This window comes from Palaemon carinicauda, chromosome 24, assembly GCF_036898095.1.
Source record: "Palaemon carinicauda isolate YSFRI2023 chromosome 24, ASM3689809v2, whole genome shotgun sequence".
Taxonomy (NCBI): Eukaryota; Metazoa; Arthropoda; class Malacostraca; order Decapoda; family Palaemonidae; genus Palaemon; species Palaemon carinicauda.
Window position 1 is genome coordinate 62,649,770 of NC_090748.1, and position 15,428 is coordinate 62,665,197.

At 42.9% G+C, this 15,428-nt stretch overlaps 1 protein-coding gene across 4 annotated transcripts in view; it reads right to left on the bottom strand.

The window, feature by feature from the left end:
- Window positions 1–15,428, bottom strand: part of ave (Protein aveugle) — a 54,348-nt gene that overhangs the window by 13,408 nt on the left and 25,512 nt on the right. For all 4 annotated transcript variants that reach the window (XM_068348140.1, XM_068348138.1, XM_068348141.1 and 1 more), the window contains one exon: window positions 10,546–10,671. In XM_068348140.1, the coding sequence (XP_068204241.1) occupies window positions 10,546–10,671 (126 nt within the window). The remainder of the gene's footprint in view (window positions 1–10,545; window positions 10,672–15,428) is intronic.

Genomic DNA, 15,428 nt, shown 5'->3' on the forward strand with positions numbered 1-15,428 from the left:
TCCCACTATTCAAGTGACCACGATGCTACAGGCAGATGGTCAAAAGTCTAAGCCTAGCACCAGGTCTGTCACTATAGCGAACTGGGGAAAGTTTAGCACTTTTTCCTGTTGGCGTTTTGGTATTCTGACTGAATACCTGAGTCTCTTGACAGACCTCACGAGCTCCTTTTATATTTCCAAAGGAGAGGAGAGTTGATGTGACTGAGGGCTTCAATGGTTTTTTAAACATCGAAACCCCTGAGCTGGAGAAAGTCGGGACTTCTAGAAGCCTATCTTGCATCCGTGATGTCCCAGGAACCAGGTCCTCTCTTTGAATGCACATTGGCCGGACACTTCGGGTGCTGCCCACTCCAGCCTCTTGATCAGGTATATTAATACCTGAACTATTTCTAGGCTTGAATTTGACGTGACTAAGTTCGTCAATCCTTTGAAGATACTTAGAACTGTGAGTCCGACACATATCTTCCTTAGGATGAATGTTACTCTCTGTAACATGAATTCTAGATAGGAGGAAGGGGGGTGGTTGACTGGAAGGTTCCGAAGGACACCCTTCAGGTCTGACAAGACTACGAACACCCTTAATTGGAACAAGGTCTATATGTTCAGAAGGATTAACATTCAGAACTTACTGTTTTTTATGAACTTGAGTGGCGACAAGTTCAGAATGGCTCATTGATATCTTGAGTCCTTCTCGTGAACACGAAGCAGCCTTCCCTGGAACTCGATGAGCTAAAGTTTTCTTACTACCTGTATGCTCTATAGCTCTCAGGTATACTCCTCCAGGAGGGTTTTGAACTGTAGGAGAAGGTAAGGAAATTATTGTAGGGACATTTCTGTTTCCCATCAATACCTCATCTTGAATAGGCTTTGGACTGAAGGATCGAAGGTCCTGCGATCCTGAGGGAAAGTTCCTCCTAGCCAAAGCGTCTTTATGCTTCGAGTAGTCAGGAGGCTCAATACTACACAGTATTCTATATGTTTTATTCCAGCTGTGACCAAATTGTGAAATGATCTTCCTAATCGGCTTGTTGAATCAGTAGAAATTCAAAAGTTCAAAGTTGCAGCAAATGTTTTTATTTTGACAAGGCTGACATGAGTCTTTTTATAGTTTATATATGACATATCTGTTTTGACGTTGTTAATAGTTTATATATGACATATCTGTTTTGACGTTGTTAATAGTTTATATATGACATATCTGTTTTGACGTTGCTACTGTTCATAGAATGATTTATTGCTAATTTGTTCTTATCCTTTATTTATTTCCTTATTTCCTTTCTTCACTGGGCTATTTTTCCCTATTGGAGCCCTTGGGTTTATAGCATGCTTTTCCAACTATGGTTGTAGCTTGGCAAGTAATAATAATAATTATAATAATAATAATAATAATAATTATAATAATAATAATAATAATAATAATAATATTGTATGTTAAACCAATGTAAAACAGGGTTTCATTGTCCTGTATACAGTACAATATACATATTTGGGTAAACATTTTCTTGATATCTATGTCTATTTCATGTACCTACACTGATGATGATAAAATCCCTTGTTGAGAGTGACAGGTTCAGAATGACTACAAGCACCTATGCACGAGTATTGTCAAATATTAATATCATGTTATGCAAAAATGTTATTTTTATTAATAAAATAAATTTTTGAATATACTTACCCGATAATCATGTAGCTGTCAACTCCGTTGCCCGACAGAATTCTATGGAGGGATACGCCAGCTATCACAATACTAGAAGGGGGTGTATTTACCAGCGCCACCTGTGGCCAGGTACTCAAGTACTTCTTGTTGACACCTCCTCAATTATTCCTCGGTCCACTGGTTCTCTATGGGGAGGAAGGGAGGGTCGATTAAATCATGATTATCGGGTAAGTATATTCAAAAATTTATTTTATTAATAAAAATAACATTTTTCAATATTAAACTTACCCGATAATCATGTAGCTGATTCACACCCAGGGGGGTGGGTGAAAACCAGTGTACAAGATTAAAGGATAGCTAAGTATCCCATATTTCATATAATCAGTTATCCACAATAACAATGAAATAATAAGTACCTGGTAAGGAAGTCGACTTGAACCGTTACTCTGCCTTTAATAAGATCGTCTTCCTTACTGAGCGCAGCGTTCCTCTTGGGAGGCTGAATCAACTCAAAGGTGCTAAAGTATACAGGGCTGCAACCCATACTAAAGGACCTCATCATAACCTTTAACCTTGGCGCTTCTCAAGAAAGAATTGACCACCCGCCAAATCAACAAGGATGTGGAAGGCTTCTTAGCCGACCGTACAACCTATAAAAAGTATTCAAGAGAAAGGTTAAAAAGTTATGGGATTATGGGAATGTAGTGGCTGAGCCCTCGCCTACTACTGCATTCGTTGCTACGAATAGACCCAGGGTGTAGCAGTACTCGTAAAGAGACTGGACATCTTTGAGATAGAATGATGCGAACACTGACTTGTTTCTCCAATAGGTTGCATCCATAACACTCTGCAGAGAACGGTTCTGTTTGAAGGCCACTGAAGTAGCCACAGCTCTCACTTCATGTGTCCTTACCTTCAGCAAAGCAAGGTCTTCTTCCTTCAGATGAGAATTTGCTTCTCTAATCAGAAGCCTGATGTAGTAAGAAACTGAGTTCTTAGACATTGGTAGAGAAGGCTTCTTGATAGCACACCATAAGGCTTCTGATTGTCCTCGTAATGGTTTTGACCTTTAGATAGTACTTAAGAGCTCTAACTGGGCAAAGTACTCTCTCCAGTTCGTTCCCCACCATGTTGGACAGGCTTGGGATCTCGAACGACTTAGGCCAAGGACGGGAAGGAAGCTCGTTTTTAGCCAAAAAACCGAGCTGTAAGGAACATGTAGCCGTTTCAGATGTGAAACCTATGTTCCTGCTGAAGGCGTGGATCTCACTTACTCTTTTACCTGTTGCTAAGCACACGAGGAAAAGAGTTTTTTAATGTGAGGTCCTTAAAAGAGGCTGATTGGAGCGGTTCAAATCCTGATGACATTAGGAACCTTAGGACCACGTCTAGATTCCAGCCTGGAGTGGACAACCGACGTTCCTTTGAGGTCTCAAAAGACCTAAGGAGGTCCTGTAGATCTTTGTTGGAGGAAAGATCCAAGCCTCTGTGGCGGAAAACCGCTGCCAACAAACTTCTGTAACCCTTGATCGTAGGAGCTGATAGGGAGCTTACGTTCCTTAGATGTAACAGGAAGTCAGCAATCTGGGTTACATTGGTACTGGTTGAGGAAAACTGCATTGGCCTTGCACCAGCTTCGGAAGACTTCCCATAAAGACTGATAGACTCTGAGAGTGGATGTCGTCCTTGCTCTGGCAATCGCTCTGGCTGCCTCCTTCGAAAAGCCTCTAGCTCTTGAGAGTCTTTCGATAGTCTGAAGGCAGTCAGACGAAGAGCGTGGAGGTTGGGAGTACCTTCTTTACGTGAGGTTGACGCAGAAGGTCCACTCTAGGAGGAAGAGTCCTGGGAACGTCGACCAGCCATTGCAGTACCTCAGTGAAACATTCTCTCGCGGGCCAGAGGGGAGCAACCAACGTCAGCCGTGTCCCTTTGTGAGAGGCGAACTTCTGAAGTACCCTGTTGACAATCTTGAACGGCGGGAATGCATACAGGTTGAGATGGGACCAATCCAGCAGAAAGGCATCCACGCGAACTGCTGCTGGGTCTGGAATCGGAGAACAGTACAAGAGGAGCCTCTTGGTCATCGAGGTAGCGAATAGATCTATGGTTGGCTGATCCCACAGGGCCCAAAGTCTGCTGCAAACATTCTTGTGAAGGGTCCACTCTGTGGGGAAGACCTGACCCTTCCGGCTGAGGCGATCTGCCATGACATTCATCTCGCCCTGAATGAGCCTCGTTACCAGCGTGAGCTTTCGATCTTTTGACCAAATGAGGAGGTCCCTTGCGATCTCGAACAACTTCCTCGAATGAGTCCCTCCCTGCTTGGAGATGTAAGCCAAGGCTGTGGTGTAGTCGGAGTTCACCTCCACCACCTTGTTAAGCTGGAGGGACTTGAAGTTTATCAAGGCCAAATGAACTGCCAACAACTCCTTGCAATAGATGTGAAGTGTCCTTTGCTCCTGATTCCATGTTCCCGAGCATTCCTGTCCGTCCAGTGTCGCACCCCAGCCCGTGTCCGATGCGTCCGAGAAGAGACGGTGGTGGAGGACTGAACAGCCAATGGTAGACCTTCCTTGAGAAGAATGCTGTTCTTCCACCACGTTAGAGTAGACCTCATCTCTTCGGAAACAGGAACTGAGCCCGTCTCTAGCGTCATGTCCTTTATCCAGTGAGCAGCTAGATGATACTGAAGGGGGCGGAGGTGGAGTCTCCCTAACTCGATGAACAGGGCCAGCGATGAAAGTGTCCCTGTTAGACTCATCCACTGCCTGACTAAGCATCGGTTCCTTCTCAGCATGGTCTGGATGCATTCTAGGGCTTGGAAGATCCTTGGGGCCGACGGACAAGTCCGAAAAGCTCGACTCTGAAGATCCATACCCAAGGAGACAATGGTCTGGGATGGAACGAGCTGAGACTCCTCAAAATTGACCAGGAGGCCCAGTTCCTTGGTCAGATCCATAGTCCATTTGAAAATCTCCAGACAGCGACGACTTGAGGGAGCTCTTAAAAGCCAGTCGTCTGACGGAGCCGGACACAAGATCATGATACTGCTGCACAGTCTGTAAACTGTCAATCATGGGCAAGCGAGGAAGTACAGTGACAACCCGAATCTGTCTAGACTGTCTGGGTCGTACAGACAACTCCTTAACGGGTTGCTGAGGTTGCCCACTGCGTCACAACAAGTCCCTTCTGTTGGTTGTTGAACGTCTTCCCCGTGACACATTGACTCCGTAAACAAAAAATCCTCTAACAAGGACTAAGCTTGGACTGCATGTCATGCAACACAGCTCAAGGTCTATGGGAGCAGGTGTGGTAACAGACGGGATTAGCGGCTGAAGTGTAACCATTACCTTCCCTGTAAGCATGTTATGCTTAAATAAAAGTCCATAAGAGGTTATGCAGCTAAAGGCTCCCTCCAAATGACAGAGTCCTCAAGGGAATATCAGAAGGAGGGAGAAAAGAACTTTCTCATCTACAGGGACCTTATCCTAGAAAAGCTAAGTTCTCTGAGTGAGGGTTCACTGGTGCAAAGCAGCAGACTAGAAGGCAACGTTATGAAACTGCTTGACAGTCTAGTGAGTTGGCAACAACCCAAGATGTGTTGAGAAGCATGCGGTAAGGTATGCAGAGCATGATGTATGCAGAGTATGCTGTATGCAGAGCATGCTGAATGCAGAGCATGCTGTATGCAGAGCATGTTGTATGCAGAGCATGCTGAATGCAGAGCATGCTGAATGCTGAGCATGTAGGAAGTAGAGCCTGCTGTAAGCAGAGCCTGCTGAAAGGAAAGCAGAGCGTGTGCATGGCGTTTAACATTTCTCAGAAATTCCATGACCAGTGCTAGAGTGCTTAATGCATGCTTGCATGGGGTTTAAACCATGGTATGCTGAACAGCAGAGTCAGAACGAGCTGGAACAACAACAGAGGTTTCCTCAACTTGAGGGAAAACCTGAGGTTCAGACTGCATAGGCTGAACAACAGACGGAGCAGAAGGCAGGTGCAAGGGTGAAGGAGGTTGACTCCTAGCAAGAGTTGCACCCAAGGATTGTACCAGCTGAGCGGAGGACGGAGGCGGAGTAGTCCGTTCCTGTTCCTGAGAGATGAGTGGAGCATGAGAAGGTTGAGGCTGCGCAGAACAAGGTAAAGTTCTAGCAAGCTGAGGCTCCTGAGGCGCAAGTGCATGGTGTAGATGAGCTTGCCTAGATGAGGGTTGAACTCGGTGCAGCGCTGGTTGAGCAGACAGACTCACGGAGGGGAGAGGTTGTTGTACCCCAACCGAGAGTTGCACCACTGGAGGAGCAGCAAGGGGAGGAGGAGGAAGAGTGTAACTCTCCTGATCCCAAAGCAAGGGTTGCCTTAAAGAAGGCTGAGGCTGAACAACACTGTGAACAGCAAACTCCGAAAGTGGTTCAACATCGTACGCCTGGCAGATGGAGCTGCGACTGGGTGCAGCGAGTGCAGGCGGGTGCAGCACAGGCTGAACGGGTGCAGGAGGTTGGTGCACCACCGGTGCAGGCGGGTGCAGCATAGGCTGAACGGGTGCAGGAGGTTGGTGCACCACCGGTGCAGGCGTGCATGGACTGTAGTAGAGTTCACAACATCGTACGCCTGGCAGATGGTGCTGCGACCAGGCGGAGCAGGTGCAGGCTGGGCGAGCACAGGTGCAGCGAGAACAGGTGGAGGGAGTGCAGGCGGTGCAACACTCTCAGCCCGACACTCACGCATCAAGACCGAAAGTTGTGACTGTATGGACTGCAGTAGAGTTAACTTGGGGTCGGTAGACACTAAGTTCTGCTGAGGTAAAGCCTTAACAGCAGAGATCTGTTGTGGCAGAACCTTACTCCTCTAAGTCGGAGTGTAATCAACTGATGACTTAGGAGAGTCAGAGCTAACCCAACGACTGCATTCGGGTTGTGAACTTTAACTTCGTACGTCTGGCATAGGTCTGGACTTAACGATTAAGAAGTCTTGAGACCTGAGACCAGCGTTACTCTGCCTTTATTTTCTCCCCTAATCTCTTCTGCAGACGAGCAAAATAAGGGCTCAATCGTCTGCGGGTGGGAGTGACGGTCTCGGTAAGACACGCCCACAACCACCGAGAATACTTCTGTGCGCCGATCAAGGCCTGCTGAACCCTTATGCCCTTCGACATTGCTTCTCCCCTGGGCTTGGGAGCTTGCAAGAGGTCCCGGACTGGGAGGACGACTGGCGCGCACAAAAGTACCCTCACGCACTAATCACTTATCACTTTGATTTCTGTTTGCACTTATTTCACTGAACTCGAAACTTAAGTGGTTTGTACCTGAAATACGCAATTCTATCCTTTCTCAAAGTTAGTAATTGCGAAAACAGAATTACAATGTAACAGAAAAATCTAATGAAAGATAAATCAGTGGTTGGAAAGAGACTAAACACTAGATCACTCTAGAAACGTTTAGTTTCTTCCCCTAAAGAGACTAGGGAGAAGAGCAAAAATCGATAATGACGTTACTCGTACGCCTGGCAGGCTTGAATGAAACGTTTATCCTCTTTCTCCCTCCGTCTCTATCTCTCTCTCTCTCTCTCTCTCTCTCTCTTGACTTAGAACCTGAGAGAAGAGCCCAATCATATATATCGTTAAAACATATTATTGTTAAAGGAAAAAACTGAAAAGTTCCTTTATTAGGATCAAAACCATTAAGTTAAGAAAGAATGAACAAAACGCTAGACACGGTTACTCTTACTGCAACGTGAAACCGTGAACATTCTTTCTCTATCGTAACGATAGAGTGCAAGTTGAACGTTCTGAACGTCAACAACTGCAGAGACAAAACAAAACGTTAGTTCAGCTTTGAAAACAGTACGAGACTGTCAAAGAAAATCTTTCAAACTCTGTGGCGGAAATAGCATAATATGTTAACAGGTAAAACCGAAATGACGGGCTCAAAGTTTATTAACTTCGGTAAAAGACCGCCTATTATTAGGAAGGTCGAATATAAACAAATATAAAAATTAATTTTAATGAGTTTATAATAAAAGGAAGTTAATCGAAGAGGCCTATAAGAGGCGGAGAGATATAAAATAAATCTATAACTTTGTTAAGCAAAATTAAGAAAGAGAGTCTATACTCTCTTAGACACCAACACTTCCGTCTAAGGGAAGGGTCGGCCATTGAAAGGTGAACGAGAGTTCATACTCTCTCGTCACCAAAAATAATCAAAATTAATCAAATTAATTCCAAAAGCTAACTAAGCTAATATAGAAGTTTTCCAGTAAAGCGACAGCCGTAAATCAAAGAGAAATACTTCACCAAAGTCGTGAAAATACTCCAAGAACATAAGCGTATCCCAGAACGTCTTGCCGGAAGCACGACAGAGGAATAATTGAGGAGGTGTCAACAAGAAGTACTTGAGTACCTGGCCACAGGTGGCGCTGGTAAATACACCCCCTTCTAGTATTGTGATAGCTGGCGTATCCCTCCATAGAATTCTGTCGGGCAACGGAGTTGACAGCTACATGATTATCGGGTAAGTTTAATATTGAAAATTAGTCATTCATTTTAATCATACATACATACATATACCAAGGCACTTCCCCCAATTTGGGGGGATAGCCGACATCAACAAATGAAACAAAATAAAAAAGGGGGACCTCTACTCTCTACGTTCCTCCCAGCCTAACAAGGGACTCAACCGTGTTCAGCTGGTACTGCTAGGGTGCCGCAGCCCACCCTCCCACATTATCCACCACAGATGAAGCTTCATAAAGAATCCCCTACTGCTGCTACCTCCGCGGTCATCTAAGGCACCGGAGGCAGCAGCAGGGCCTACCGGAACTGCGTCACAATCGCTCGCCATTCATTCCTATTTCTAGCACGCTCTCTTGCCTCTCTCACATCTATCCTCCTATCACCCAGAGCTTTCTTCACTCCATCCATCCACCCAAACCTTGGCCTTCCTCTTGTACTTCTCCCATCAACTCTTGCATTCATCACCTTCTTTAGCAGACAGCTATTTTCCATTCTCTCAACATGGCCAAACCACCTCAACACATTCATATCCACTCTAGCTGCTAACTCATTTCTTACACCCGTTCTCACTCTCACCACTTCGTTCCTAACCCTATCTACTCGAGATACACCAGCCATACTCCTTAGACACTTCATCTCACACACATTCAATTTCTGTCTCTCCATCACTTTCATTCCCCACAACTCCGATTCATACATCACAGTTGGTACAATCACTTTCTCATATAGAACTCTCTTTACATTCATGCCCAACCCTCTATTTTTTACTACTCCCTTAACTGCCCCCAACACTTTGCAACCTTCATTCACTCTCTGACGTACATCTGCTTCCACTCCCCCATTTGCTGCAACAACAGACCCCAAGTACTTAAACTGATCCACCTCCTCAAGTATCTCTCCATTCAACATGACATTCAACTTTGCACCACCTTCCCTTCTCGTACATCTCATAACCTTACTCTTACCCACATTAACTCTCAACTTCCTTCTCTCACACACTCTTCCAAATTATGTCACTAATCGGCCAAGCTTCTTTTCTGTGTCTGCAACCAGTACAGTATCATCCGCAAACAACAACTGATTTACCTCCCATTCATGGTCATTCTCGTCTACCAGTTTTAATCCTCGTCCAAGCACTCGAGCATTCACCTCTCTCACCACTCCATCAACATACAAGTTAAACAACCACGGCGACATCACACATCCCTGTCTCAGCCCCACTCTCACCGGAAACCAATCGCTCACTTCATTTCCTATTCTAACACATGCTTTACTACCTTTGTAGAAACTTTTCACTGCTTGCAACAACCTTCCACCAACTCCATATAACCTCATCACATTCCACATTGCTTCCCTATCAACTCTATCATACGCTTTCTCCAGATCCATAAACGCAACATACACCTCCTTACCTTTTGCTAAATATTTCTCGCATATCTGCCTAACTGTAAAAATCTAATTCATACAACCCCTACCTCTTCTAAAATCACCCTGTATTTCTAAGATTGCATTCTCTGTTATATCCTTGATCCTATTAATCATTACTCTACCATACACTTTTCCAACTACGCTTAACAAACTAATACCTCTTGAATTACAACACTCATGCACATCTCCCTTACCCTTATATAGTGGTACAATACATGCACAAACCCAATCTACTGGTACCATTGACAACACAAAACACATATTAAACAATCTCACCAACCATTCAAGTACAGTCACACCCCTTTCCTTCAACATCTCAGCTCTCACACCATCCATACCAGACGCTTTTCCTACTCTCGTTTTAATCATACCTTTGGTAATTTCCTGTTAGCGATTTTCTTTCAGTAGTTTCTAAGTTGGCATTCCAAAATTATTTTGCTCACATTCTCTTGTATTCATTTCTATATATTTTAATGATTTAATCCTTAATTAATTGCTGATAGTTTACACAAATGATAAGACATTATTCTTAGTTTATTTGAGATCAGTGAACATTATTTTTGCTGATGATTTTAAATGTTATGTTTATAAAGTTTGCGGTTTTTTTGAGAGGAAATTAAAGTGAAGAAGAAGGAGCCGCGTGTGATACAACCTATAAAAGTTACTGTCTGACCTTTAGTGATTCATAGTAATGTCCTCATAGTAGTCAAGTAAGGTTCTATGCTGGTTGGTCCTCAGAGGGGAGGGATATGAGGTTGAGAGAGCAAAATTTTAGTTTCTTTATTTTAAGGTCATGAAACTTCCACGTCATAAATATCAGCTGTGACCCCTAGGTATGCTAAGTATCAAAGTCATAAATTCTATTTACAGGGGAATAAACATTTATTCCTTGTTGACTTACATGACAAACAATTAACATGACAACAATTTGTGACGAGCATACTGTACTTACAATTATGAGAAGATGTGAATATAAATGGAAATATTCACTGCAGTGTCTCTTAAACCATTTTTGGACATCAGCAGTTGTCCAGAGGTAACAAGGTTTTGGCCTTGTAATTGGTCGACCCTGTTTCCCCTGGAAATGTAAAATACATAAATATAAGTATAAAAAGAAATAAATATTGTTATAGTATTTAAGTTCTTCCTTTACCTATACAGTAAAAGTACATTGAATTTACTCATACAGTCGACACTCCTATTCAAAAGAAAAAAAAATATGCCTGTATTCAAGTTATCAAAGTTTCCAGTGTACCTGTACCGGCAATAGGTACACAAAATCCTTCAACAGAAAAATCTGCAAAAATGCCATGAGATTAAGGTAACCAGACCCTTCTAGCAATTTGATAGGGATTCTTCCTTAGTTGTGTTACTTGAAACTGCTGATTTGTGAGGTTAAGGAATTATAATACAACTGTAAAATAAAACTTTAGTATCATGATTTATTTTATTACCCCAATTTCTCATTATAAGTTTAAACATACTAGATGTACTATGAATTCCATTCATTCTTTTATCCTGTATACTTTCTATCCAATTCAAACCTAGTCCAGATTTCGACCAAGCAATTTTGCAAAGATTTTCTTGCCCTTCCCATCAGTTTTCAGCCTAGTTGTACCCTATCTACTATTACTCTGATTAAATAATCTTCTTCATACTTCGTAACTACTTTGATTACCTGCTTTAAAGTGATTACCATTTTAGGACTACTGTACTTTGAAGCAAAGCTAACTTATACTTTTCTGGCGTAAAAGTAAAGATAACTTAAACTTTATCCTCCTCCAAATTGAAAGTTAATTGATATTTTTTCTGCTTCAAAGTAAAACCTAACTATATTTTTCCTGCTTTAAAGTGAAATATAACTAAAAAAAAAATTCCTGGTTAAAAGTGAAAACTAACTTATTTCTCTCCTTGCTTTGAAGTAAATCTAACCAATTCTTTACCTTCTTCTAAGTAAAACTAACAAATCATTTACCTTATTCAAAGTAAACCTAACCAATTGTTTACCTACCAGTTAAAGGTAACCAATTCTTGACCTGCTTCCAAGTAATGCAAATAACTTCTTTTCTTTCTTCAAAGAGAAGCTAATACTTTTTCTGCTTTAAAGTAAAGGCTAACTAATCCTTTTCTTATTTCAAAGTGAAAGCTTACTTATCCAATAACTGCTTAAAAGTGAAAACTAACTACGGTAATTCTTTACCTGCTTCAAAATGATGCTGACATTTTTTCCTACTTCAATAGTCAAACTAACTAATGATTTTTTTGCTTGAAAATAACTGCTAACTAATATTTTTCATGATTCAAATTTAACTATTAACTATCCTGCTTTAAAGTGGAAGAAAACAAATAACTTTCCTGCTTCAAGGTGAAATCTATCTAAGACTTTTCCAACTTTAAAGAGGATGCTATTAATCGTTTTATTGCTTCAAATTAGGTTATTTTCTTTGATGGCTATGACTAAAAATCTTGAAAATCAGCTCAATTCTCAGTCCCTGATGGGTGAAAATGCATCAATGTACCTAGAAGATAAACATGGGTACCATTCCCATTACATAAGAGGAGAGGATTAGTGGCATAAGCTTTCTCTCCCCTTTTCTCCTCTTGTAGAACTTAAATCAAATATAGTAGTCCTTTAAGATATTATTTGCTGGTCTTTTCTTATCAAAACATTCACTTAATCATGAAGAGGGCAACATCTGATTTTTATGACATTGTTAATTTTTTTGCTCAGGGAAATATGACAAATTTGGAATAATTTGTATATTTCCTAATTATACAAACCTGAAGCTCTTTACTTAGGCTACCCCAAAATTAGGGGAAGTGCCTTGGTAAATATATAGATTATTTCAGTGATAGCTGGAACAAGCCGTTAACGCTTTTACGAGGTGTAACTACCCTCTGCTAGTTAGTGGATGGTAGAAACAGGGATAGACTAACCATCGCATTCACAAAAGCACTAGTAAACAATCATCACTTTGCAATTGCGGCAGGACTTCTGGGGAAAGGTGGTGGCAAGACCAATATGTGTAAAGAGCTTCAGGTTTGTATGGTTAGGAAATATAAAAATCATTCCAAATTTGTTATTTGTTCCAGCACTATATACAAACCTTATGCTCTTTACATAGGAGACCTATCCGATTGTGGGTGGAAGTCCTAAAACCAACTGGCTGGAGATTGTCCCGGGGTGACACACTACTTTGGCAGAACTGTTTAGAGGGCATCCTGACACCTTGTGATCCTTATATGATGATGGCCTGGCTAACTGGTGCTAGCGTAGAATTTAGCAATGTGACCTGCCCAGGTACGCGTAAATTTTGAGCTAAGCTCCTCACTTCACCTAGACATTGCCTGACTTCATCTCATTTGGAAAACAGGGACATAATAAATATATCAACTTATATTAGGAGCATGGTCCCCACCTACAGTTAGAGGTCAGCTTACAGCATTCCTCGGATGCTATGCCCCAAGAAAGGGGAGGATGAAATATGAAGTGGCTAGTCACACATTCATCTTAGACTTACTCGCAGGTAACATCTGCCCTCAACCAACCCCTACTTGTCCTACAAGGAAGCTGAGGTGTTACTGACCACATTTTGTGCATCCACCATAGAACTACAGGTAAATGTATACAAGTTCCTGTGGGTTATGTCTTGCATGTAGTGGGGGCCGCTGTTTGCCGTTTCCACAGGGCCGCTTGTAACACCTACATCACAGAGAAATTCTTTTGAATGCCAGGAATATGCTGACATTCGTGTTTTCATGACCATGGGGACGTAGACTGGAAGAAGAGGAGCCTGGATGCACGATTCTCTTGATTTTCTATCTAATCCCAGAAGATATAGTTCTTTGTAATCTTCACCTAGTTCTCTCAGTGCTCACCAAGAGCCTGGTGATTGGATGGCAGGCTCTGGAGATTCTTTTTAAGCATTTCCTCCTTGCTCTCACAGGGCAGAATAACAGTTGGTCTGGGTAATCTGTTACAGAACCGAGACTCCCAATCTGGAAGGGCCTGATTCTATGATACGCTCCAGCCGGAATTGGGTCTTGGCTATAAATCCAGGGCAAATCCAAGTGTCACTTGCCCCCATCACTGGGAATGGGCGATGTCATAGGACAGACCATGTAGCTCATTGACTCTCTGCAGAGGACAGAGCTAGGAGGAAGACCATCTTCTAGGTCAATTCACGATCTGATGCCAATCTGATGCTTGATGAAGACAGTGCTCCATTCAGTGAGTGCAGTATCTGATTTCCGACTGAGGGCAGGTGCGCTCAAAAATCCGTAAGGGTCCCAAGATTGCTAGTAACGTTAAAGGGAGAAGTAAGACGATGATTACTATGGAAACAAAGCTGGAGATAATAAAGAAATACGAAGAAGGCATGCGCATCGTTACCTTCACTAGTACATATGGCCGTAACCAGTCAACGATTGGTACAATCATGAAGAACAAGGAAGCCATTAAAGCAAGTAAGACTTCTAAAGGCATAACTTTCCTTGCCAGTGGAAGGCCCTCAATCAACGACAAGATGGAGAGACTTCTACTATGGATTAAAAAGAAGGAAATCGCTGGTGATACACTCACGCAATAGGTAATTTCGCATAAGGCGAGCGCCATCTTCGCCGATCTCGTGGAAGCCCAAAGAGACGGCGGAGACGAAGGAACGTCACAGCAAGCCCCCCAAGAGTTCAAGGCTTCTCATGGGTGGTTTGATCGCTTTAGGAAGAGGACTGGTATTCACTCAGTTGTCAGGCATGGGGAGGCGGCCAGTTCTGACAAGAAAGCAGCAGAAGAATTCCTCAAAAAGTTTGAGAAATTAATTTCCAGAGAAGGCTACATTCCTCAGGAAGTGTTTAACTGTGATGAAACTGGCCTTTTCTGGAAGAAAATGCCCCGTCGTACATATATCACAGCAGAAGAAAAGAAACTTCCTGGCCATAAACCGATGAAGCACAGACTTATCCTCGCATTTTGTGCAAATGCCAGCGGGGACTTAAAAATTAAGCCCCTACTGATGTACCACTCAGAGAATCCTCGTGCCTTCAAGGTACAAAATATCACGAAGGATAGGCTCTCGGTATTTTGGAGGTCTAATGCCAAGGCCTGGGTCACAAGGACCATATTTATTGAGTGGGTAAATGTCTGCTTCGATCCTGCTATCAAGAAATTTTATGAAGAGAACAATCTTCCTCTAAAATGTCTCCTGGTGCTGGACAATGTCCCTGCTCCCCCTCCTGGCCTCGAGGCCAATATACATCCTGACTTCTCCTTCATCAAGGTTCTCTATCTGCCACCGAACACCTCCCCTCTCCTCCAGCCTATGGACCAGCCAGTGATTGCCAACTTCAAGAAGCTTTACACGAAGCATCTGTTCAGAAGATGCTTCGAAGTGACCGAAAGCACTCAACTCACCCTCCATGAATTTTGGAAAGGGCCTTTTGACATCGTTCAATGCCTGAAGATGATCGATAAAGCTTGGGATGAGGTTTCACGGCCCACCTTGAACTCCTCATGGAAGAAACTTTGGCCAGCTGTTGTGACAGAACGCGACTTCAAAGGTTTTGAACCCTCAACCGAAGACGAGGCCGTTGATGATCCTGCCCCTGAGGATGATGTAGGGGAAAATTTTAATGGGGAGGTCCATGGGGCTTGTTGTCGATAAGGCTGACGTCGATAACCTTATCAAGGAGCACAGGGAGGAGCTTACGACTGAAGACTTGAAGGAGTTGGACGCAATGCAGTTGACCATCATTCAAGAAGAGCACCACTCTAGTGGTGGCGAGGACGGGGGGAGACTGAAGAAACGACATCGGCAGAAATAAGGGAAGCTATCGGTT